Genomic DNA, 22,784 nt, shown 5'->3' on the forward strand with positions numbered 1-22,784 from the left:
GTCATAATAGTGTTATATTTTTCAAATATTTTTTTCAAACTAATTGAACCGGTCACTTTGTGACAGGTTGAATCGAAAAAATCTTGAACAAAATAATCAAAACAAAACGATGTACGTATGTACAATTAATTAGGAATAAATAAAATGTAAACAGAGCTGTGTTGCATTGCGACTATCTTACGGAACTATAAAAGTTGTGCATTTACTGTCAGAAATAGCAAATTAATTTGGTGTAAAACGGTGCAGGGATACACACAATGATTTGTAGTCCTTCGGGTGGTTGACTCATTAGACATCCATCACTTCACCCAGGCTGAGTATGTGATGATACAAATATATAATTTATATTGTTCCAGTCACTTAATGAACTTGTAATATAATGGGTTACCACGAGAGGAGAGGGGGGTGAATGAAGGAGTGAGTGAGAGGGAGTGAGGCAGGATAATCGATGAAGAAATGTAGCCAATGAAGCAATGTGACAGCATTCTGATTGAGAGAGAGGACGGAGGGCATAGAGGGAGAAACAAAGGAAAGGAGTGGTGCTTAATTTGTAATTCATTAGGTGCCGGAGCTCATGAACCCGAACATCACTGTGGTTTTAAACACAACACATTCACTCACTTTTGTCAGGCACAAAAGTCAGTTAACAACACAGACCGACTACTAGAGTGAGGTGCACATCAGCGCAACCTTGTGGCTGTTATTTATTACTGACATCAAACTTGGAGAGGAGAGAAGACGCAAGTTTACCCGATCACTTGTCAATTTCGATCTGCTATTTTTTATGCTTTTGTGTGACGCTAATTCATGACGAAGCACAAGAAACATAGGTTAATGCCCAACAGGGACGATAATACTGTATACATAAAGCGATAATGCCGATACTGTCGTCGAGACTGATGGCAAATATTCTCTCTTCTCTTCCTTTCGCCTCCCCTCCATCTCCCATCCTCCCTGCTGTCCTGTGTAGAACGGGAACCCTCGGAACCCGTACTGTACCGGTATAGAGGGAGTGATGGAATCCTACTACCAGAGTCTGAAGTCTGTTCACCTGTACGGACCCACCAACTTCTCCCCCGTCATCAACCATGTGGCCAGGTAACACACGCACGCACGCTAGGGGTGTAACAATACATTTTAACAGCGATACAATACATATCTTGGTCGAAAAGGGAATGTCTGCAGAAGATATATGTCTGCTCCCTGTCTTGTTTTCAACCTAACAAACAGCGCTTCAGCCCTCCGGGCTTTCTCAGACGGGGCAAACCACATCAGCGGCCCCTGTTCTCGCACAAATGGGAGATACCAACTTAGAGGGTCCATACAGGGTACACTTCATATAGATAAGGGAGTTAAAAAAGCAAAATGAAACAAATACAAGCCTAAATAAAAAAACGTGACGCCCCCCCCCCCCCCCCCCCCCCCCCTTTCCTGCACCATAACAACTTCTCATAAATAATGACCCCTTAAATAATTACTGTGTGTGCTTGCGTGTATGTGTGTGCACGCGCGCGTCTTGTGTGCAGGTATGCCGCATCGACGAAGGATGGCTCCCAGTACTTTGTTCTCCTCATCATAACAGACGGGGTCATCTCGGACATGGCCCAGACCAAGGAATCCATCGTCAATGTAAGGATGTCCACACTTCGAACCCACATAAAGTGGTGTCCTCTTCTTATGGCATACAGTATACAGTATATGGGCCTATTGGGAGGATTGGCGGTTCTGGAAAGTCCTTGTGCAGTGGAGAATGTCTAACCAAATGGCAGATGTGGGGAATTTGACAAATGAAGCTTAGCCTGTGGTTGCCATGGCAATCAACTGGCTCATTTTGGGCCGCGGCCAGAGCCGTGAATTTGAAGTCTGTCGGGTTGAACTAATCTGGTGGATTAAAGGCGTACAGTACGTACATACAGAGATTCTCTGCATTTATTGTAAGATTCAACAGCTTAAAGCATGAACAAAGCTTGTGAAAAATAATAACTATATTGGATCCATTGGAAACACGGGTTGCTTTTTTTCCATTGCTGAAAAGTATCAGTTTTTCTAACTGCCATATCTGAAGTCCAAGTGCCCCTGAGCAAGACACTTAACCTGTTAACATCCAGTGCCACAGGTGGATACCAGTTTTGGCCCTCGTTGCCACCGAAGTCCATTATAAATAAAATAAAGAATTTGTAATAAAATTGTGCATGTAATGTGAATATCATCACCTGAACACCAGATTAGAGGAATTTTCGAATTTCTTTTAAAAAATTATAAAAAACATTATTAAAAAAAAAAAAAAAGCGCCCATGGCTACGAGGGCGTCACGGGATAGGCGTCCATAGGCGTCATGTGGCACTTAACTGCTCCCCGGGCGCTGTATGAACCCATTAAAAACCGGAAAAGCATGTCTCTCATGAATGTATCTGCTATTAAAAAATAGCAGATATTTAAGCTCATCTCTACATCGTATACAGCTTATCAGATGGGGGTCGCTATATAATTTTGGAGGCCCTTGGCAAGAAAACGTTCTCAGATCTAAACGCTGATTAAGAGTCAGGGTTGCTCATCTAGATAATGAAGTTGGCTGCTGTTGACTTAATTATCAGGAACGCATGAAATTAACCGTGTTCTAACCCGGTTTGTCAAAGACATGATATCAATCAATCAGTCTTATTGACCTCATCGGAAACACTCTCAAGGTCCCTTGACCACTGTACATGCAGTATATCAGGGTTAGGTCTTCTCAGTACAATTTTGATAGAATGGTTCTCAAGATGTAAATTAAGTCTATATTAGTATATTATGTTAAACTTGATCAATAGATGAAAAGAACATTTAACTTTAATTATACAAGGAACTTCTCCTCCCCTCCATTCCCTCCAGGCTTCATGTCTTCCCATGTCCATCATCATTGTTGGAGTTGGACCCGCAGAATTTGATGGTAAGACACGTCATATTTATATTACTGCTGGGCCGTTATCGTGCTGTCTTAACGCAAGACTCTTATCGCGCGATAAAAAAATATCGCCGTTAATATATTCTCAAAGTTGGAGCTGAGAGCTGGGTCTGCATAGCGGCCAGGAGGCGGGCCGTGTGTGCGTGCGTGCGTGTGCTGCTCGCGCGTGTGTGTGTGTGAGAGGAAGAGCACTGACTAGTGCACTCTGTGAGAGGGACCGTCCCTCTCACATCTTTTGCTGTGTACCTGTCCTATCTCCTCAGCCATGATCGAACTAGATGTTATTTTGCTGTGTACCTGTCCTATCTCCTCAGCCATGATCGAACTAGATGTTATTTTGCTGTGTACCTGTCCTATCTCCTCAGCCATGATCGAACTAGATGTTATTTTGCTGTGTACCTGTTCTATCTCCTCAGCCATGGTCGAACTAGATGTTATTTTGCTGTGTACCTGTCCTATCTCCTCAGCCATGATCGAACTAGATGTTATTTTGCTGTGTACCTGTCCTATCTCCTCAGCCATAATCGAACTAGATGTTATTTTGCTGTGTACCTGTTCTATCTCCTCAGCCATAATCGAACTAGATGTTATTTTGCTGTGTACCTGTCCTATCTCCTCAGCCATGATCGAACTAGATGGCGACGAAGTGAGAATCTCCTCCAGAGGCAGATACGCTGAGAGAGACATCGTACAGGTATTCTTTGTGTGATTGGAACTTTTTTTTGGTTAATGTTTCCCATTAACCACTTGAACCCTAGCATTCCTATACAGAGGGGAACATTAGCCCAAAATATGGGCTAATGTTTAAATGTTTATATTATGACCAGCATATTATGACCAGCATCTCAGGAATCTTTCCTTAAATCCTTTCTTGTGGTCCTCCTCTCTTGACCTCGTCTCCTTTCTGTTCTCGTCCTGCCCCCCCTACTCTCCTCTCCTCTCTTCTCCTCCTCTCCTGTCCTTCCCTCCTGTCCTCTCATCCTCTGTCCTCTGCCCTACTCTCCTCTCTCCTGTCCTTCCCTCCTGTCCTCTGCCCTACTCTCCTCTCTCCTGTCCTTCCCTCCTGTCCTCTGCCCTACTCTCCCCTCTCCTGTCCTTCCCTCCTGCCCTCTGCCCTACTCTCCTCTCTCCTGTCCTTCCCTCCTGTCCTCTGCCCTACTCTCCTCTCTCCTGTCCTTCCCTCCTGTCCTCTGCCCTACTCTCCTCTCTCCTGTCCTTCCCTCCTGTCCTCTGCCCTACTCTCCTCTCCTCTCTCCTGTCCTTCCCTCCTGTCCTCTGCCCTACTCTCCTCTCTCCTGTCCTTCCCTCCTGTCCTCTGCCCTACTCTCCTCTCTCCTGTCCTTCCCTCCTGTCCTCTGCCCTATTCTCCTCTCTCCTGTCCTTCCCTCCTGTCCTCTGCCCTACTCTCCTCTCTCCTGTCCTTCCCTCCTGTCCTCTGCCCTACTCTCCTCTCTCCTGTCCTTCCCTCCTGTCCTCTGCCCTACTCTCCTCTCTCCTGTCCTTCCCTCCTGTCCTCTGCCCTACTCTCCTCTCTCCTGTCCTTCCCTCCTGTCCTCTGCCCTACTCTCCTCTCTCCTGTCCTTCCCTCCTGTCCTCTGCCCTACTCTCCTCTCTCCTGTCCTTCCCTCCTGTCCTCTGCCCTATTCTCCTCTCTCCTGTCCTTCCCTCCTGTCCTCTGCCCTACTCTCCTCTCTCCTGTCCTTCCCTCCTGTCCTCTGCCCTACTCTCCTCTCTCCTGTCCTTCCCTCCTGTCCTCTGCCCTACTCTCCTCTCTCCTGTCCTTCCCTCCTGTCCTCTGCCCTACTCTCCTCTCTCCTGTCCTTCCCTCCTGTCCTCTCATCCTCTGTCCTCTGCCCTACTCTCCTCTCTTCTCCTCCTCTCCTCTTCAGTTTGTCCCGCTCAGAGACTACATCGACCGGACAGGGAACCACATCCTCAGCATGGCTCGGCTGGCCAAGGACGTCCTTGCAGAGATCCCCGACCAGTTCCTGTCGTACATGAGGACCCGCGGGATCAAGCCGTCCCCCACACCCCCTCCCTACAGCCCTCCCAGCCAGCCTCTTCAGACCCAGATCTGAGACATGAGAGGACAGGAGAGAGAGAGAGAGAGAGAGAGAGAGGAGAAGAGATGGGAGGGGAGAGGAGAGGGGTACAGCAGCCAAAACAAGTGACTTGCACAATACTTCACATGTTACTCCCCTGAGCCCTCTGTTGTTGGTGGTCGTGAGAAGCTGCAAAAGAGGGTGTTTATCTATCATTCTCTCTCTCTCTCGCTCTGTCTCTCTGTCTCTTGCATTGTCGTTGTGTTAGAAGGCTTGACAAGCGACAAAGCAAACGATTAATCTCCGATGGCTGGCTGGGCAGAAAGCCAATGAGAGCCTGTTTACTTCCAACGTCAAGCATTTTCCTAACGTGGTGTGTTTTGGTGAGGGAACTGGAGGGGGGTGTAGGGCACCTGATGTGCTATGAAGGAAGGGAGGAAGGAAGCTAAAGAATACGTTTGTTATTCCTGAGAAGGTATCAAGAGAGCATCTCTGGACCAACGACGGACCTCTTTGATTCTTGTAAATAGTTGGATATTATGTATCTCTCTCTCTCTCTCTCTCAATGTTTACAGTCCACCATAACAACTTTTACAGTACGTTTTATATTAACATTGTTGGAATATCCTCTCTCTCTCTCTCTCTCTCTCTCTCTCATTCTCTCTCTCTCTTCTCTCTGCCATGCCACGTGTCACGTAGCAGCAGTACAGTAGCCCCAACATTCTGTACTGTACCGTACTGCATTCTAGTGCGTGTGTGTGTGTGTGTGTATGTGTGTGTACCTTTGCATGAGTGTGGCGCAAGTTGTGTGCATGCATAGAAAACCTGCAGTACCAGTCTGTCTGTGAGAGTGTCTGTCTGTCTGTCTGTCTGTCTGTCTGTCTGTCTGTCTGCACTGTTCTCAGGTCTCTCTTCCCCATTGAAGTTTCACAAGCAAATTCCTGTAAGTGGAAATAATGTCCCTTGAGTGCATTTTTTACATTTATTCTACACTTAGGATGTTAGTGTCTTCACTCCTCTCATCCTCACTGTTCTCTCTCTTTCTATTTATATTCTCCTCCACTGCCTCTCTCTCTCTCTCTCTCCAAACTGCCTTGGCAATAGAATGCCTACACAGACACACGTCCATGGGTCTTTTTTGTTCTTGGAGGGGAAAACAACAACACATCCATGCCCACACAGTGACAATCCTGTTATTTTGAACTATTACTTGTGTGAAGAAAATGGACCCGTTTAATGGATGCTGGGGGATTTCACAGTGTATGGTTTAAAGACAAACACAAGCGGTTTGAGCTTCAAAAAGCCCAGTGGTCAAAAATGCATCTTTTTTGGCTTTGTCCATCTAGTAGTTGTTTCATTTGAGATTCTAGTTGTTTGTTTTTTATTTGTTTGTTTTTAGTTTTTATTCAATCAAGCTTTGTTATAGCTTTTTATACCTATGTGATTCCGTAATATCGTGTTTAGTTTGTGGCAATTAAATGTTCACCAACCCTGCTAACCAGGCTAAAACACAATTAAATGTTCACCAACCCTGCTAACCAGGCTAAAACACAATTAAATGTTCACCAACCCTGCTAACCAGGCTAAAACACAAGCGCTGACTGAGCTTGTCGATCTGCTATGTTTTGCCAGAGATTTGAAGTAGAGGGACTCCGGTGAGTGAAGTTATACCGGTTTTAAGTGGTTAAACCTGATTTATACTTTGGCATGTGACAAACGCAGTACTAACATCTTAAAGCTACACTATGTAATTAAGTCTTCGATCCCAAATTTGTGCTGACATGTGCTTTTTTAAACATTGAGCTAATAATAGAGCCTGCCTGCTTTCTCAGGGGATCAATTGAATCATGACGTCAGGTCAAAATTCATGTCAGATCCTGTATCTAAGTGAGACATGACCTTTGACTCTAAATCTCTCAATAGAAGAGCACGGGAGACAAAATACAACCACCCCAATATACCTTTAGCTAAGCCCCTCCCCAAACTTCTATGGTCCAATCACAGCTAAGCATAACATGGGTTAGACCAGTGTAATATAGTAAGAGAGTGGCGATACTAGCGTTGACTCCCATTGTAACAATGGAATGCGGAAGTGCTCATTCTATCTCAATGGGATAGTTCCAGCCATAGGAGCAATGTTTGGAACTCTATAGCCTATAGGGACCCTCTACTCTCCTACTATACACTCTGGGTTAGACAAACCTCTCCACCAATAGTTTTCCTATATGATAAAACATTGTTTTTAAAAGGAAATGTCACGCAGACATGCACATATTTTTCCAGTGCATACGGCAGGCCTTGTTGACAGATTTGGAAGAGATTTTGAAGGTCTCGTTCCAAAAATGAACCAGTATTTGATGTGTAAAATCCATGATATTTACATTGGAATGAATGAGCCCGGCTGGAAAGTGTCAAAGTGGGAGAGGGCGGGGCTTGGCTAAAGGTGAATTGTATGTTATATATTCTATTAACATACTCTACCATACAGATCAGACCGTGACATTGTATTAATTAAGAAAGTGACATAGTGCTGCTTTAACTATTGAATGAATAATGAAAGAATGGTGTTTTTGTTGTTTGTTCTACAATGTTGTTTTAGATTCAATCTTGGATCCTTGTTTATTTCATTTTTATATTTATTTTTATACAGATGACGATGTAACCTCTGTGGTAGTGAATAGATGAGGGTGTGAGGGCTATTTCTGGATGTTCCACTTTGAGCCTCGGCTTACATCTCTGGTCAAGTACTGGGACAAAGCACAGTCGTTGCTGTCGGGTCAGTTCCACCCGTAAATGAATGCACTACTTGATCATACTAACAGCGTTAGGTTTTAGGAACCACTGGGATAGAGGAGTGGTTCTCCATGTGGGGACCAGAGACCCCCAGGGGTCCTTGAGGGGCCCAGATGAATTATTGATAGTCAATCTTCACCATTATTACATGTACAAGTAAATACAACTTGAAAACATAAAACATTTACGTATTTTGATCAGTTTCACTGTTACCTACAGGACATACAGTAGATGATAAAGAACTTGAGGACCAAATGACCAAAGTATGTTAGAACGAAATTAAGTGTAAAATAGGTAATGCTGTAACATCATTCACATTTGATCAGCACTGCCTTGACATAATGCACAACATTTATATTTGATCATCATTTAGATGCAATAGGAACAATGATTTATAACCGCAACGTTGAGTCGTGAATTTGCGTAAAGTAGATCATCCGGATCTAGTCCATGCCCTCAGAGTCAAAATTGTCAAAAAAAATCGATGGGTTCCGATATTGGCTTAACTTTGACTTTGGAAGAACGTCAAATATTGAACTGATTATGTGCTTAAAAAACATGATTGAGTGTAAAAGAAAAAGATGTGAATGAAATTATAATAATATAATGACCGTATAATTATTTTATTAATAATGATTCCAATGCTGAGCTCTGTAATTAATGGAAAAGTATATGTTTATATAGAATGTGCGGTGGAGCAATGTTTTAAAAAAAAATCTGAATAGAGGTGTGTTTAAGTGTGGTGAGGACAGTTATATACTCTGTGGAGGAAGTCGGGTGACTTGTAGGTGGGTCAGCTATACTCTGCCCGGACCACGGTGTCCCATGCCGAAAATAGACCATCTACGAGCTTGTAGAGCTATATAGACACTGTCGTAAGACAAAGTATAGATCAATAGTCCACGGAAGTCTGGCATGACGGCAGCCAGAGGGCGCTATTACACCTGGTGACAGTGTTATTATTATATCTTTTTTGTATTGGAATTCCCATAGGGGGAATCTTGGATCGTGTCGGAGAAGAACTGTGTTCCGGAAATCCGCTTATTTGGCTATGAAGCATCAACTGACGTTATCAAACTCAAAACATACCACACATACCCGACAACGGTATGTGTGGAACACAGAGTTCTTATACTGTATGACACCATCCTAAGATTCCCTATATGGGAAATCCAATAACACTGACGGTGGAAGTGCCGTCAGGCCTTTGGTGCACTGCTCTATGTTGAATGGAATTATGCTGATTTTGTCAAAGGTAGTTATGCTTCATGTCTTCATCTGCATACTTTCATTTGAACTGTAGCCTACCGTGTCGTCTGTATACAGCGAATCTTCAATTGAACGGTTGCGTTTTGCCTGGTACAAGCCACATGTCAATGTGTTCACTTAACCTCTTATTATTACACTCTGATCAGTTAGTCATCTCATCGATCACTTAATCATCTGTTGTCACCTAGATTCATCTCCCGGTCCAATCTGACGTCTTACTACTGACGTCACTGCTCCTGTCTTATTATACACCGGATTTTCTTTTATATAGGCCTACAATTAGAGATTCATTGCCTTGTTTTAATTTAACCTGCAGTATTTGGTTTATGTTGCAAATGAATGCTCCCTAATGCCCTCATGCAAATCTCTCATGTAGATATTCTCAGATGCAGACCCAGTGTGCAAAATATCAGGACCTGCCTTCGTTTCCCCCCGGTCCAATCCATGTGGAAAACGGAGTATTTCTTAAAAGATCAACCAGCACTCACTCACACGGACGTTTGGCCTTCCGCAGTGTCATTCACCCTGATTAAGGTAAATGACCCTGATCTCTGTGGAGCTGAAATGCGATGGCTATACAAGAAGGGAGAGGGAATAGAGTACTATGCCATGTGTCCTTTCCATCAAATGTAAACCACCACAGCGGTGTGTGTGAGGCATTTGGTGTTACCATAATTATAACGCACGCACACACATACACAAACACGTACACACACTTCTAAAACAGCAGGGGTTAAAGTTGCCTCAATTAATAATACTAATAATAACAACACACTTTATATTTGACACAAATCTGCTACATGGCATAAAAAGTCAAGACAAAAAGAAAACAATAGTGAATACCCTTATTTTGACGACCCATGGGACCCATGAAGGGGTGTAATGATGGCCGTATTTAAAGCAGGTGGAACATGGCCGACCTAGTGGGAGTCATGGTTTATAGCTGTGTTGATGAGGGAACTTTAGGCAGTTGTTTTTTATATACCAGAGTAAGATGTTGGCCAAGCAGAAGAGCGGCTGGGAGATCCCTGGGACGGCAATTAGTGCAGATGCGGAGTGGAGGAGTCCGAGAGAACAGACCTGAAGGAGTCAAGGAAGCTGTTGAACTCTGTGGTGTCACCGTGCTTGGGTGATTGTGATGCGAGTGTTGTTTAGTCATAGTCTTTGGAATAAAACCTCATTTAGTTTTAGTCATATTTTAGGCACCTGGAATGTTTTAGTTTTAGTCGACTAAATATTATAATATTTTAGTCGACTAAATCTACAGTTGATTTAGTCGACTAAAATGTATTTTGTCGAGCCTTGATGCCATCGTAATGACTGATTTTACACTTGCTGAAAATAGCCGATCTACTATCTCACAACGCGTTGTGAGCTTGTAGATCTGCTATTTTCAGCATGCAACCAAGTGTAAAATGACTTGTACTGGATCTCTTGTCCACTAGTCTCTTCCTAACAATTAAGTCTAGTTTTTATTTGTTTACGAAACTCAATATATTTAGTCTTCATTGTTACAAAGTCATCAAATTCCATTTAGTTTTCATCAGTGAAAAAAGGTAGTTGACGAACATTCTTCGCCATAGTTTTAGTCGACGAAATCAACACTGGATGTGAGGCAGTTATTCATGTTCGGAGAAAAGTTGCTTGGTGTTACCGGAACTGTTATTGATAATGTTGGAATAGAATTGCGGGCGCGCATCTCGGAGGGCCTTAGTTTGAACATACGGCCTTTCAATGCTCTCTGTATGCCACTCCTGTACGCCTGACTCCTCCAAGGACCTCCAGGGGGAGGAGCATGTGAAAGAATTACTTAGTTTTGACAGGGGCGTTCCACACAGATTCCACACAGATTATAGGATGTACATGATCCTTTAAGAAAACTTTAAATTTGTGTGTGTGTGTGTGTGTGTGTGTGTGTGTGTGTGTGTGTGTGTGTGTGTGTGTGTGTGTGTGTGTGTGTGTGTGTGTGTGTGTGTGTGTGTGTGTGTGTGTGTGTGTGTGTGTGTGTGTGTGTGTGTGTGTGTGTGTGTGTGTGTGCACGCTCGCTGTATGTTTATAACAGTGTACATTAGGTGTTCTTTTAACACGTAGCATACATGGTGTGCATGGAGTCGAGTGCCAACGATACACCTTTCTATGGGAGTGTTTTAACAGACCACATGAAGATCTGTGTTTACTGAAGCTATCCAAATAATTAATATATTGTTATGCTCGTTCATATATTCTTACAAATGTGCACTATGCGTTTGCATGTACTGTACAGTTTTACATGGGATGGATCTCGTCCTTTTTGTTAAAGAATAATACAAAATAAATCAAAGAATAAAGTGTTTTGAAATATACAATATTGTATGATGGAGATTTAACTTGTACGACTTGGCCTTAAATCTTTCACTAACTTTTTTTCTGAGACTTGTGTGATGCCTTTCTTCTAATGGACGAATTGTTTTAAAGAAATGTATCATTCTCTATTTTGTGTCGGGTGTTTCTATTGCTTTCCAGTGTATGATTTTCTTTGCACAAGTTAAGAAAAGTTGTAGAAAAACGTATAGATATCTTGTAAAAAAGATTAACCCGTGGTTAATCAGAGAAAGCATGACTGAAGTACTGATTGTCTGGTAATCTATATAATAGATAACTATTTCTGTATCAAAACTAAATTTTTAAATAAATATTCTTACTCAACATGTCTTGTGGTATGTTGAATACTTATTTGGATGCACATATAGATGTCGTGTTTCTCTTCTCTGAACGAACGTATTATACTGTAGTTACCATCCACAACTTGAATGAAGTATCCAATCTTATTGCGACCATAGGTTGCAGTTTACAATGAAAAACTGCTTATGTCAGTCACACTTCATGTCAATCAGTCCGTTTGTCAGTCACGCCTCGTGACACGCTCCTGTCGCTCCATATATGGCCTTCTCCATATATGAAGATCACAACACTGACTTCATCAAACCCTGGATAGCCATACATGGCTATCCAGCCCGAAAATGAAGGCCCGGCCCTACCTGGGCTGGCCAGAGGCCTGGCCTTACTAATTAGCACACATTTTACGCCCGAAAACGTAAAAAAATTAAAACGTTCCATATGGGCATTCCCAGACCTGTTGTTTTTTGCGCTCGTTATTTTTGAGAGAGAGAGAGACACCGTTGAACACACACAGATCAGGGGTATCGTCATCTGCTGCTGCTCCACGTTTTTTTGTGGATTTCGGATCTGAAAAAAAGGAACGAAATAACGCGCTCTATGTGCAAACTCCTCGGCGCGCCTTGGATATGAGCGCCTTGGAGCATGCTCAGAAAGACCAGAATGAATTTACATCCGAAGCAGTGTATACATGAGTCAAAATTTTCTTCAATCGCATTGAACATCGGAGTAATCCGGCCAGTGACATCGGAATGGTTTTTAGATCGCATCGATCGTTTTCATTCGGATGTAAGTTTTTGTAGGTGTTTACATAACAACGTTTAATAGGATTGAACTTCTATTCGTAATGAAAAGGGGGTTTAACTGCTCATGTAAACGTAGCCATTGTTATACTATATATTATCTTACACTATTACGTTTATTTCTATTGCTACTACTATTGCCTGTATTTTCTGTCTCTCTATTTTTCTCTCCCCCGACATAGTCGGGTTCTGCTTGATGTTTCTTCTAAATTCCAATACCCCAAATCTCGGCCACTTGCTCACTCAATTCAATTCAATTCAAAGGGCTTTATTGGCATGAGAAAACATACGTTTACATTGCCAAAGCAGAAAGAACAAAACAACAATACAGCAATACAATCAAAACAAAAATTATGTACTTTGAAGGTCAGAATCTTCAATAGATCAACTTCTGTGTACCAAGATAACTCGATGCAGGTATATTGCAGGAATATACACAATGATTAGTCTTTAGGGTGGTTGTGTTCCATTTGATATCCTTCTCCTATCACAGCAACTCACAAATCTTGCTGCTGTGTTTGCACATTGTTGTACTTCGCCCAGCAGATATGGGAGTTTTTTGTCATTGGTCATGTTTTCAAAATCTCCGTGTGTGGTTGTAATCTGTGGGAAGTATGTGTCTCTGATGTCTTGGTACAATGGACAGATGGTTAGGAAGTGTAGCTCGGTTTCCACTTCGTTTAGTGTGCAGTGGGTGCATAGTCTGTCTTCTCTCGGGATACAGGTCTGCCTATGACGGCCTTTCTCGATCGCGAGACTGTGCTCACTGAGTCTGTACCTAGTTAAGATTTTTCTTTGTTTTGGGTCGGTCACGGTGCTCAGGTATTCTGCCACTGTGTATTCTCTGTTTAGGGCCAGATAGCATTCTAGTTTACTCTGCTTTTGTGTTGCTTCTTTCCAATGTGTCAGATAGTTTTCCCTTTGCTGTTTTATAATTTGGTTTAGTCCAATGGGTTTTCTATCTCGTGGCTCTGTTTGTGTTTGTGCCCGGAGTTCCAGGGCCAGCTGGCTGAGGGGGCATCTCTCTAGAGTTTCACTGTGTGTGAGTGCCTTGTTATGGAGTGCATCTAGGTCACTTTCTTTTAGGTGGTTGTAGAACTTAAGTGCTCTCTTTTTTATTTTGATTACGAGTGGGTATCGTCCTAATTCTGCCCTGCATGCATTATTTGGTGTTTTTCGCTGGGTACGGAGAATGGATTTGCAGAATTCTGTGTGTAGGGTCTCGGTTTGGTGTTTATCCCATTTTTCCAGGTCATGGTTTGCTAATGGTCCCCAGATCTCGCAACCATAGAGGGAAATTGGTTCTATCACCGAGTCCAGTATTTTAAGCCAGGTTTTAATTGGGATGTCTATTTTGATGTTTCTTTTGATGGCATAGAATGCCCTTCTTGCCTTGTCTCTCAGGTCCTTTACAGCTTGGTTGTAGTTCCCTGTGCTGCTGATGTTTAGGCCAAGGTAGGTATAGTTTTTAGTTTGTTCTAGTGGGATTGTATTTAGGAAAAATTGGTGGTTTTGGCGGCTGGGCCTTTTTTGAAATATCATGATTTTAGTCTTGGTTAGGTTCACTGTCAGGGCCCATGTCTGGGAGAATTTGTGTAGGAGATCAAGTTGCTGCTGTAGTCCTTCCTTGGTTGGGGACAGCAGCAGCAGGTCATCTGCGTAAAGTAAGCATTTGATTTCTGTGTTTGCCAAGGGGATGCCTGGCGCTGTAGACTGTTCTAACGTTTTTGCTAATTCGTTGATATATATGTTGAAGAGTGTTGGACTCAGGCTGCATCCCTGTCTAACACCACGGCTCTGGGGGAAAAAGTCTGTGTGCTTTTCGCCTATTCTAACTGCGCATTTGTTGTTGGTGTACATTGATTTTATGATGTCATAGGTTTTTCCCCCAATGCCACTTTCCAACAGTTTGTACATCAGACCCTCATGCCAAATTGAATCTAATGCCTTTTTGAAGTCGACAAAGCAGGAGAATAATTTGCTTTTGTTTTTGTTTATTTGGTTGTCAATTAGGGTGTTGAGAGTGTAAATGTGGTCTGTTGTGCGATATTTTGGTAGAAAGCCAATTTGTGATTTGCTCAGGACGTTGCTTTCTGTGAGGAAATTTAGAATTCTGTGGTTGAGGATCATGCAGAGGATTTTTCCGAGGTTGCTGTTTACACAAATCCCGCGGTAGTTATTTGGGTCGTATTTGTCTCCAGTTTTGTGGAGTGGCGTTATCAGCCCTTGATTCCATGTGCTGGGGAAAATCCCAGAACTGAGCACGATATTTAGGAGTTTTAATATGGCCAGTTGGAATTTGAGGTCGGTGAATTTTATCATTTCATTTAGAATTCCGTCTGCCCCACAGGCCTTCTTGGTTTTAAGTGTTTTTATTTTGTCTTGTAGTTCTTTTAGGTTGATTTGGGAATCTAGTGGATTCTGGTAGTCTTTTATGGCTGACTCTAGGTTTTGTAGTTTATCTTTTATTTGTTTTTGTTCTTTGTTCTTCTCGATTGGGCCGAAGAGGCTCGAAAAATGATTTACCCATACATCTCCATTTTGGATGGGTAATTCGTCCTGTTTTAGCTTATTAAGTCTGTTCCAGTTTTCCCAGAAGCTGTTTGTCTGTATGGAATCCTCAATGTCTTGCAGTTGGTTTCTAACGTGTTGATCTCTTTTTTCTCTTACTGTGTTCTTGTATTGTTTCAGTGTTTCCCCATATTGGAGACGTGTGTTGTGGTTGTCTGGGTCTCTGTGTTTTTGGTTTGATAGTTTCCTTAATTTTTTCCTGAGATTCTTGCAGTCATTATCGTACCATTTGTCATTCTCAACATTTTTTCTGGCTTTCTTGTTTGATACTTTTAGGTTTGCTAGTGAGGCTGTAAGTTCGAATATATAATTGAGGCCTTCTACTGCCCTGTTTACACTTTCACTGTTTTCTTCAAAGGTTTTTTCTAGGAACTGGTCCAGTTGTGATTGGACTTGTTTTTGTCTAATAGCATTTTGGAAGGCTTCTGCGCTATGTTCCTTCCATTTGTAGCGTTTTCTTATATTGTGTAGTTTGTTTGGCGTTTGTTCTTTGTGTCTGTGTGTTGATCTGTTTAGATAGGCTGTGGTTCTGTTGTGGTCTGACAAGGGTGTTTGCGGGCTGACTGTGAAAGCTCTGAAAGATGCCAGGTTCATGTCAGTGATAAAGTAATCTACCGTGCTGTTTCCCAGGGATGAGCTGCATGTATATCTACCGAATGAGTCCCCTCTGAGTCTACCGTTAACGATGTACAGACCCAGTGAGCGACAGAGCTGTAGTAGTTGTGACCCGTGTTTGTTTGTTGTTTTGTCGTGGTTGAATCTCGGGGGACATGTTGGGGAGCTGATGTTTTCCCCTCCTGGTAAGTGTTTGTTTCCCTGTGTGTTGAGGGTGTCAGGCCCATGTCCTGTTCTGGCATTTAGGTCTCCACAAACTAAAATGTGACCTTGTGCCTGGAAACGGCTGATATCCTCTTCTAATGTGGGGAAAAAGTCCTTCCGTAAAGTAAGGGGATTCAATTGGGGGGATGTAGGTGGAACACAGGTAGACATTCTTTTCGGTTGTGGTAAGTTACTTGTTTATTTCTAGCCAGATGGAAGAGGTCCAGTTTTGACTAGCTTAATGGAGTGGATTAGTTCAGATTTGTACCATATTAGCATACCTCCAGAGTCCCTTCCCTGGGTGACTCCTGCCAGCTTTGTAGATGGTACCACAAGTTCTCTGTAGCCAGTAGGACAGCCAGTGGGGCCGTCCCCTCTGTGCCATGTCTCTTGTAGAATAATGATGTCTATGTTTGCAATCTCTTTGACAAAGTCTGGGGTTCTGCTCTTGATGCCAAGGGCAGTTGACCTCAAACCTTGTATATTCCAGGATGATACAGTGAGTGATTTGTACTCCATTGTTCACATTGTTGTTACATTCCAGGGGTTCTGCCCTGGGCCCATGCTGTGTAGAAATCCATGAACATCTGCTCGATGCTGTGTGTGCTGGGGATGGCTCTGTTCAGCGCCTGTGCGTATGTGTATGGTTGGCGAGGGAGGGGGAGAGAGGGCGGTGGTGCGACTGATGCCAGAGTGTATGGGATGGACATCAGTGGTATGGGTGAGCTGTGTATGTCGTGAGGTCTGGGTGGAGCGGTGGGGGTGGGCATCAGGGGTGTGGATGGGCTGCCCTGGAGTGTGGTATGAGGTCTGGTTGGAGCGGAGGGGTGTCTAGGAGAGGGTCTGCCTGGTGGATAGGGGTGATGTCTAGTAGAATGTCCTGTGTATGCAGTGCGTTGTCGTCTGGGTGTAGGATGTTGTCCACGTTGGTTGCGTTTGTAGGACGTTGCGTCTGTAGGATAGTCGCGGTCGAGTGCGGTGTCCTTCAGACTCTTTGCAAAAGCTGGGATTTCAGCCTTGCGGATGTGTACCGCGTCGTGTAGGCTTCCCTTGTGCAGGGTTGGGTGTTCTGCGAAGTGGACCTTATGCTTCCTTGCACAGATTTTGGAAGTTTGTGCGTTGATTGCGTCGATGTAGTTGTAGTCTGTGTCTCCTCTGTGTAGCAGTGCCGAGATGACTACTTCTGCGTTGGGAAATGTTGAGGTGGCTTTCTCTATCATTCCCTTGGTGGATGTGACCATCTGGTAGTTTTCCAGGTCCCATATGTCGTTTGTGCCGGTGTGGATTATTATGTGGCTGGGGGAGCCCAGTCGGTCCCTGGTCAGCAGCTCCATTGCACGTGCTGTGTTTCGACATCTGATGTGTTCAACTCTGTGCTTTGGGAAGAGCTTTCTTGCATCTATGTATTTCCCATTTGAGTCAGTCAGGAGTACAATTTCTGGGTTTTGTAGCTGACGGTTTTCCGGAGGTGTAGCAGTGAGGGTGGGTTGGGATGTAGCAGTGGGGCTGGACTCACACTCGGTCAGTCCAGCATGGTGGTGTTACGGTGATATTGGTGACCTGCTGAAATATGTGACCATTGATCTCACACAACTTTATGGAGATCTTTAAATACAAGGCCTAAATACCACTAGGTTTTTTACTCAATGTAAATTGTTACGTTTCATTTATCAGCAGACACTGACATTGTGATTGTCTACACGATTTTCACATATTTCAGCAGGTCACCAACCACCATGCTGGAGTGACCGAGTGTGAGTGAGGGAGTGGCCGAGATTTTGAGGTATTGGAATACAGGTTTTTATATGTGAAATGTGGACTATTGTGTGAGGGTATTGGACTATGGTCAAAAGGACATTTGAGGTTTTGGTGGTATGGGATAATAAAGTTGTTTTTATTTTTGTTGCTTCAGAAAGGGCGCTATATAAGTTTGAGATATTGTTGCTACCATAGGTCGCATTTACTATGAAAACCTGCATCTCCCGTCCGTCCGTCCCACGCCTCCATACTGTACTCTGTACTGTATATGCATGTCGGGCTAATGCTTGTCGGACTGATAGTATGTCTAACAAATGTATCACACTCACATTGCACAATTTGGAGATGTTTTGCTTACAGTGTTCTCTATATCTTTTCGTCCTGGGCATGACGTTAAACTGTTCCGTTCGAGAGGACCGGCGAGTCGGCAACCCTCGGATGTAAACAGCCACGAAAGGAAACTGTGTGTGAGGTGTTCTCTATCATTTCATTCCAGACTTTCCTTCATTCATCCCTAACTTCACTGTCTATCTCCTGTGTTCTCCATTCATCTTGAGCGATACACAGTCGTCTGATGTGCGGGGGGAGGTGCCGGCTAGCGCATAAAGGCACGGGACAGGTGTTGTCTTGACGCATCCTGTGATGATGCGACAGGTGTCATTTAGGGCTGTGTCAACCAATTTGGTGTGACGTGATCGGCTCCAGCTTGAGCAGGCATACTCTGCTGTAGAGAAAGACAGGGCCATGGCAGTTGCACGGATTGTTTGTGCGTCTGTGCCCCACTTGGAGTTCACTAGTTTTCACAGGATGTTATTGTGGGTGTTGACCGTGGCTTTTGTGTTCTCCATGTGTTTTTTGAAGAAGAGTGTCCTGTCCAGTGTAACTCCAAGATACATGGGGTGGGTATGGTTGGAGAGTTTGTGACCATCCCAAGTGACGCTCAGTTATATTTTTCACGTCTCGGTTCCTCAGGTGGAAGCTGCATAGTTGGGAATGGAAAAAGTTGGAAAAAATGAAAAAAAAACGATGGGTTATAGCCCATGTTTTTTGAAATTTTGAAAAAAAAAGTTATCCTCGTTTCTCATCATTTTGGACCATGGGCTATAGCCCATATCGTACGGCATACTATAGCGCGCCGTTTTTCATCATTTTTGAGGATTTGAAAAAAATGACGAAATGACAAAAACGATGGGTTATAGGCTTATAGCCCATGTTTTTTGAAATTTGGAAAAAAAAAGTTAGCCTCGTTTCTCATCATTTTGGACCGTGGGCTATAGCCCATATCGTACGGCATACTATGGCACGCCGTTTTTCATCATTTTTGAGGATTTGGAAAAAAAACAAAAAAAACGATGGGTTATAGCCCATGTTTTTTTTTAATTAAAAAAAAAAAGTTAGCCTCGTTTCTCATCATTTTGGACCATGGGCTATAGCCCATATCGTACGGCATACTATAGCGCGCCGTTTTTCATCATTTTTGAGGATTTGAAAAAAATGAAAAAATGAAAAAAACGATGGGTTATAGCCCATGTTTTTTGAAATTTTGAAAAAAAAAGTTAGCCTCGTTTCTCATCATTTTGGACCATGGGCTATAGCCCATATCGTACGGCATACTATAGCGCGCCGTTTTTCATCATTTTTGAGGATTTGAAAAAAATGACGAAATGACAAAAACGATGGGTTATAGCCCATGTTTTTTAAAATTTTGAAAAAAAAGTTAGCCTCGTTTCTCATCATTTTGGACCATGGGCTATAGCCCATATCGTACGGCATACTATAGCGTGCCGTTTTTCATCCTTTTTGAGGATTTGAAAAAAATGACGAAATGACAAAAACGATGGGTTATAGCCCATGTTTTTTGAAAAAAAAAAAAAAAAAGTTAGCCTCGTTTCTCATCATTTTGGACCATGGGCTATAGCCCATATCGTACGGCATACTATAGCGCGCCGTTTTTCATCATTTTTGAGGATTTGAAAAAAATGACGAAATTACAAAAACGATGGGTTATAGCCCATGTTTTTTGAAATTTGGGGAAAAAAAGTTAGCCTCGTTTCTCATCATTTTGGACCGTGGCCTATATCCCAAATCGTACGGCATACTATGGCACGCCGTTTTTCATCATTTTTGAGGATTAAAAAAAGAAAAAAAAAAAAAAAAAAACGATGGGTTATAGCCCATGTTTTTTTAAATTAAAAAAAAAAAGTTAGCCTCGTTTCTCATCATTTTGGACCATGGGCTTTAGCCCATATCGTACGGCATACTATAGCGCGCCGTTTTTCATCATTTTTGAGGATTTGAAAAAAATGACGAAATGACAAAAACGATGGGTTATAGCCCATGTTTTTTTAAATTTTGAAAAAAAAGTTATCCTCGTTTCTCATCATTTTGGACCATGGGCTATAGCCCATATCGTACGGCATACTATAGCGCGCCGTTTTTCATCATTTTTGAGGATTTGAAAAAAATGACGAAATGACAAAAACGATGGGTTATAGCCCATGTTTTTTGAAATTTGGGAAAAAAAAGTTAGCCTCGTTTCTCATCATTTTGGACCGTGGGCTATAGCCCATATCGTACGGCATACTATGGCACGCCGTTTTTCATCATTTTTGAGGATTTGAAAAAAATGACGAAATGACAAAAACGATGGGTTATAGCCCATGTTTTTTGAAAAAAAAAAAAAAAAGTTAGCCTCGTTTCTCATCATTTTGGACCATGGGCTATAGCCCATATCGTACGGCATACTATAGCGCGCCGTTTTTCATCATTTTTGAGGATTTGAAAAAAATGACGAAATGACAAAAACGATGGGTTATAGCCCATATTTTTTTAAATTTTGAAAAAAAAAGTTATCCTCGTTTCTTATCATTTTGGACCATGGGCTATAGCCCATATCGTACGGCATACTATAGCGCGCCGTTTTTCATCATTTTTGAGGATTTGAAAAAAATGACGAAATGACAAAAACGATGGGTTATAGCCCATGTTTTTTTAAATTAAAAAAAAAAGAGTTAGCCTCGTTTCTCATCATTTTGGACCATGGGCTATAGCCCATATCGTACGGCATACTATAGCGCGCCGTTTTTCATCATTTTTGAGGATTTGAAAAAAATGACGAAATTACAAAAACGATGGGTTATAGCCCATGTTTTTTTAAATTTTGAAAAAAAAAGTTAGCCTCGTTTCTCATCATTTTGGACCATGGGCTATAGCCCATATCGTACGGCATACTATAGCGCGCCGTTTTTCATCATTTTTGAGGATTTGAAAAAAATGACGAAATGACAAAAACGATGGGTTATAGCCCATGTTTTTTGAAATTTGAAAAAAAAAAGTTAGCCTCGTTTCTCATCATTTTGGACCGTGGGCTATAGCCCATATCGTACGGCATACTATGGCACGCCGTTTTTCATCATTTTTAAAGGATAAAAAAAAACAAAAAAAAACGATGGGTTATAGCCCATGTTTTTTAAAATTAAAAAAAAAAAGTTAGCCTCGTTTCTCATCATTTTGGACCATGGGCTATAGCCCATATCGTACGGCATACTATAGCGCGCCGTTTTTCATCATTTTTGAGGATTTGAAAAAAATGACGAAATGACAAAAACGATGGGTTATAGCCCATATTTTTTTAAATTTTGAAAAAAAAAGTTATCCTCGTTTCTTATCATTTTGGACCATGGGCTATAGCCCATATCGTACGGCATACTATAGCGCGCCGTTTTTCTTCATTTTTGAGGATTTGAAAAAAATGACGAAATGACAAAAACGATGGGTTATAGCCCATGTTTTTTTAAATTAAAAAAAAAAGAGTTAGCCTCGTTTCTCATCATTTTGGACCATGGGCTATAGCCCATATCGTACGGCATACTATAGCGCGCCGTTTTTCATCATTTTTGAGGATTTGAAAAAAATGACGAAATTACAAAAACGATGGGTTATAGCCCATGTTTTTTTAAATTTTGAAAAAAAAAGTTAGCCTCGTTTCTCATCATTTTGGACCATGGGCTATAGCCCATATCGTACGGCATACTATAGCGCGCCGTTTTTCATCATTTTTGAGGATTTGAAAAAAATGACGAAATGACAAAAACGATGGGTTATAGCCCATGTTTTTTGAAATTTGAAAAAAAAAAGTTAGCCTCGTTTCTCATCATTTTGGACCGTGGGCTATAGCCCATATCGTACGGCATACTATGGCACGCCGTTTTTCATCATTTTTAAAGGATAAAAAAAAAAAAAAAAAAACGATGGGTTATAGCCCATGTTTTTTAAAATTAAAAAAAAAAAGTTAGCGTCGTTTCTCATCATTTTGGACCATGGGCTATAGCCCATATCGTACGGCATACTATAGCGCGCCGTTTTTCATCATTTTTGAGGATTTGAAAAAAATGACGAAATGACAAAAACGATGGGTTATAGCCCATGTTTTTTGAAATTTGAAAAAAAAAAGTTAGCCTCGTTTCTCATCATTTTGGACCGTGGGCTATAGCCCATATCGTACGGCATACTATGGCACGCCGTTTTTCATCATTTTTGAGGATTCAAAAAAAAAAAAAAAAAAAAAAAAACGATGGGTTATAGCCCATGTTTTTTTAAATTAAAAAAAAAAAAGTTAGCCTCGTTTCTCATCATTTTGGACCATGGGCTATAGCCCATATCGTACGGCATACTATAGCGCGCCGTTTTTCATCATTTTTGAGGATTTGAAAAAAATGACGAAATGACAAAAACGATGGGTTATAGCCCATGTTTTTTTAAATTTTGAAAAAAAAAGTTATCCTCGTTTCTCATCATTTTGGACCATGGGCTATAGCCCATATCGTACGGCATACTATAGCGCGCCGTTTTTCATCATTTTTGAGGATTTGAAAAAAATGAAAAAATGAAAAAAACGATGGGTTATAGCCCATGTTTTTTTAAATTAAAAAAAAAAAGTTAGCCTCGTTTCTCATCATTTTGGACCATGGGCTATAGCCCATATCATACGGCATACTATAGCGCGCCGTTTTTCATCATTTTTGAGGATTTGAAAAAAATGACGAAATGACAAAAACGATGGGTTATAGCCCATGTTTTTTTAAATTAAAAAAAAAAGAGTTAGCCTCGTTTCTCATCATTTTGGACCAT

General features: G+C 42.0%; 1 protein-coding gene across 1 annotated transcript in view; it reads left to right on the forward strand.

The window, feature by feature from the left end:
- LOC308311116 (copine-8) overlaps nt 1-11,203 on the forward strand; it is a 73,756-nt gene extending 62,553 nt beyond the window's left edge. Inside the window, exons 16-20 of the mRNA XM_080757657.1 lie at nt 971-1,098; nt 1,527-1,629; nt 2,872-2,929; nt 3,565-3,638; nt 4,834-11,203. Of these exons, the coding sequence (XP_080613783.1) occupies nt 971-1,098; nt 1,527-1,629; nt 2,872-2,929; nt 3,565-3,638; nt 4,834-5,022 (552 nt within the window). The 3' untranslated portion in view covers nt 5,023-11,203. The remainder of the gene's footprint in view (nt 1-970; nt 1,099-1,526; nt 1,630-2,871; nt 2,930-3,564; nt 3,639-4,833) is intronic.
- Nucleotides 11,204-22,784: the final 11,581 nt, after the last annotated feature.

The sequence above is a fragment of the Protomyctophum bolini genome, assembly GCF_963924005.1.
Source record: "Protomyctophum bolini genome assembly, chromosome: 23".
Taxonomy (NCBI): domain Eukaryota; kingdom Metazoa; phylum Chordata; class Actinopteri; order Myctophiformes; family Myctophidae; genus Protomyctophum; species Protomyctophum bolini.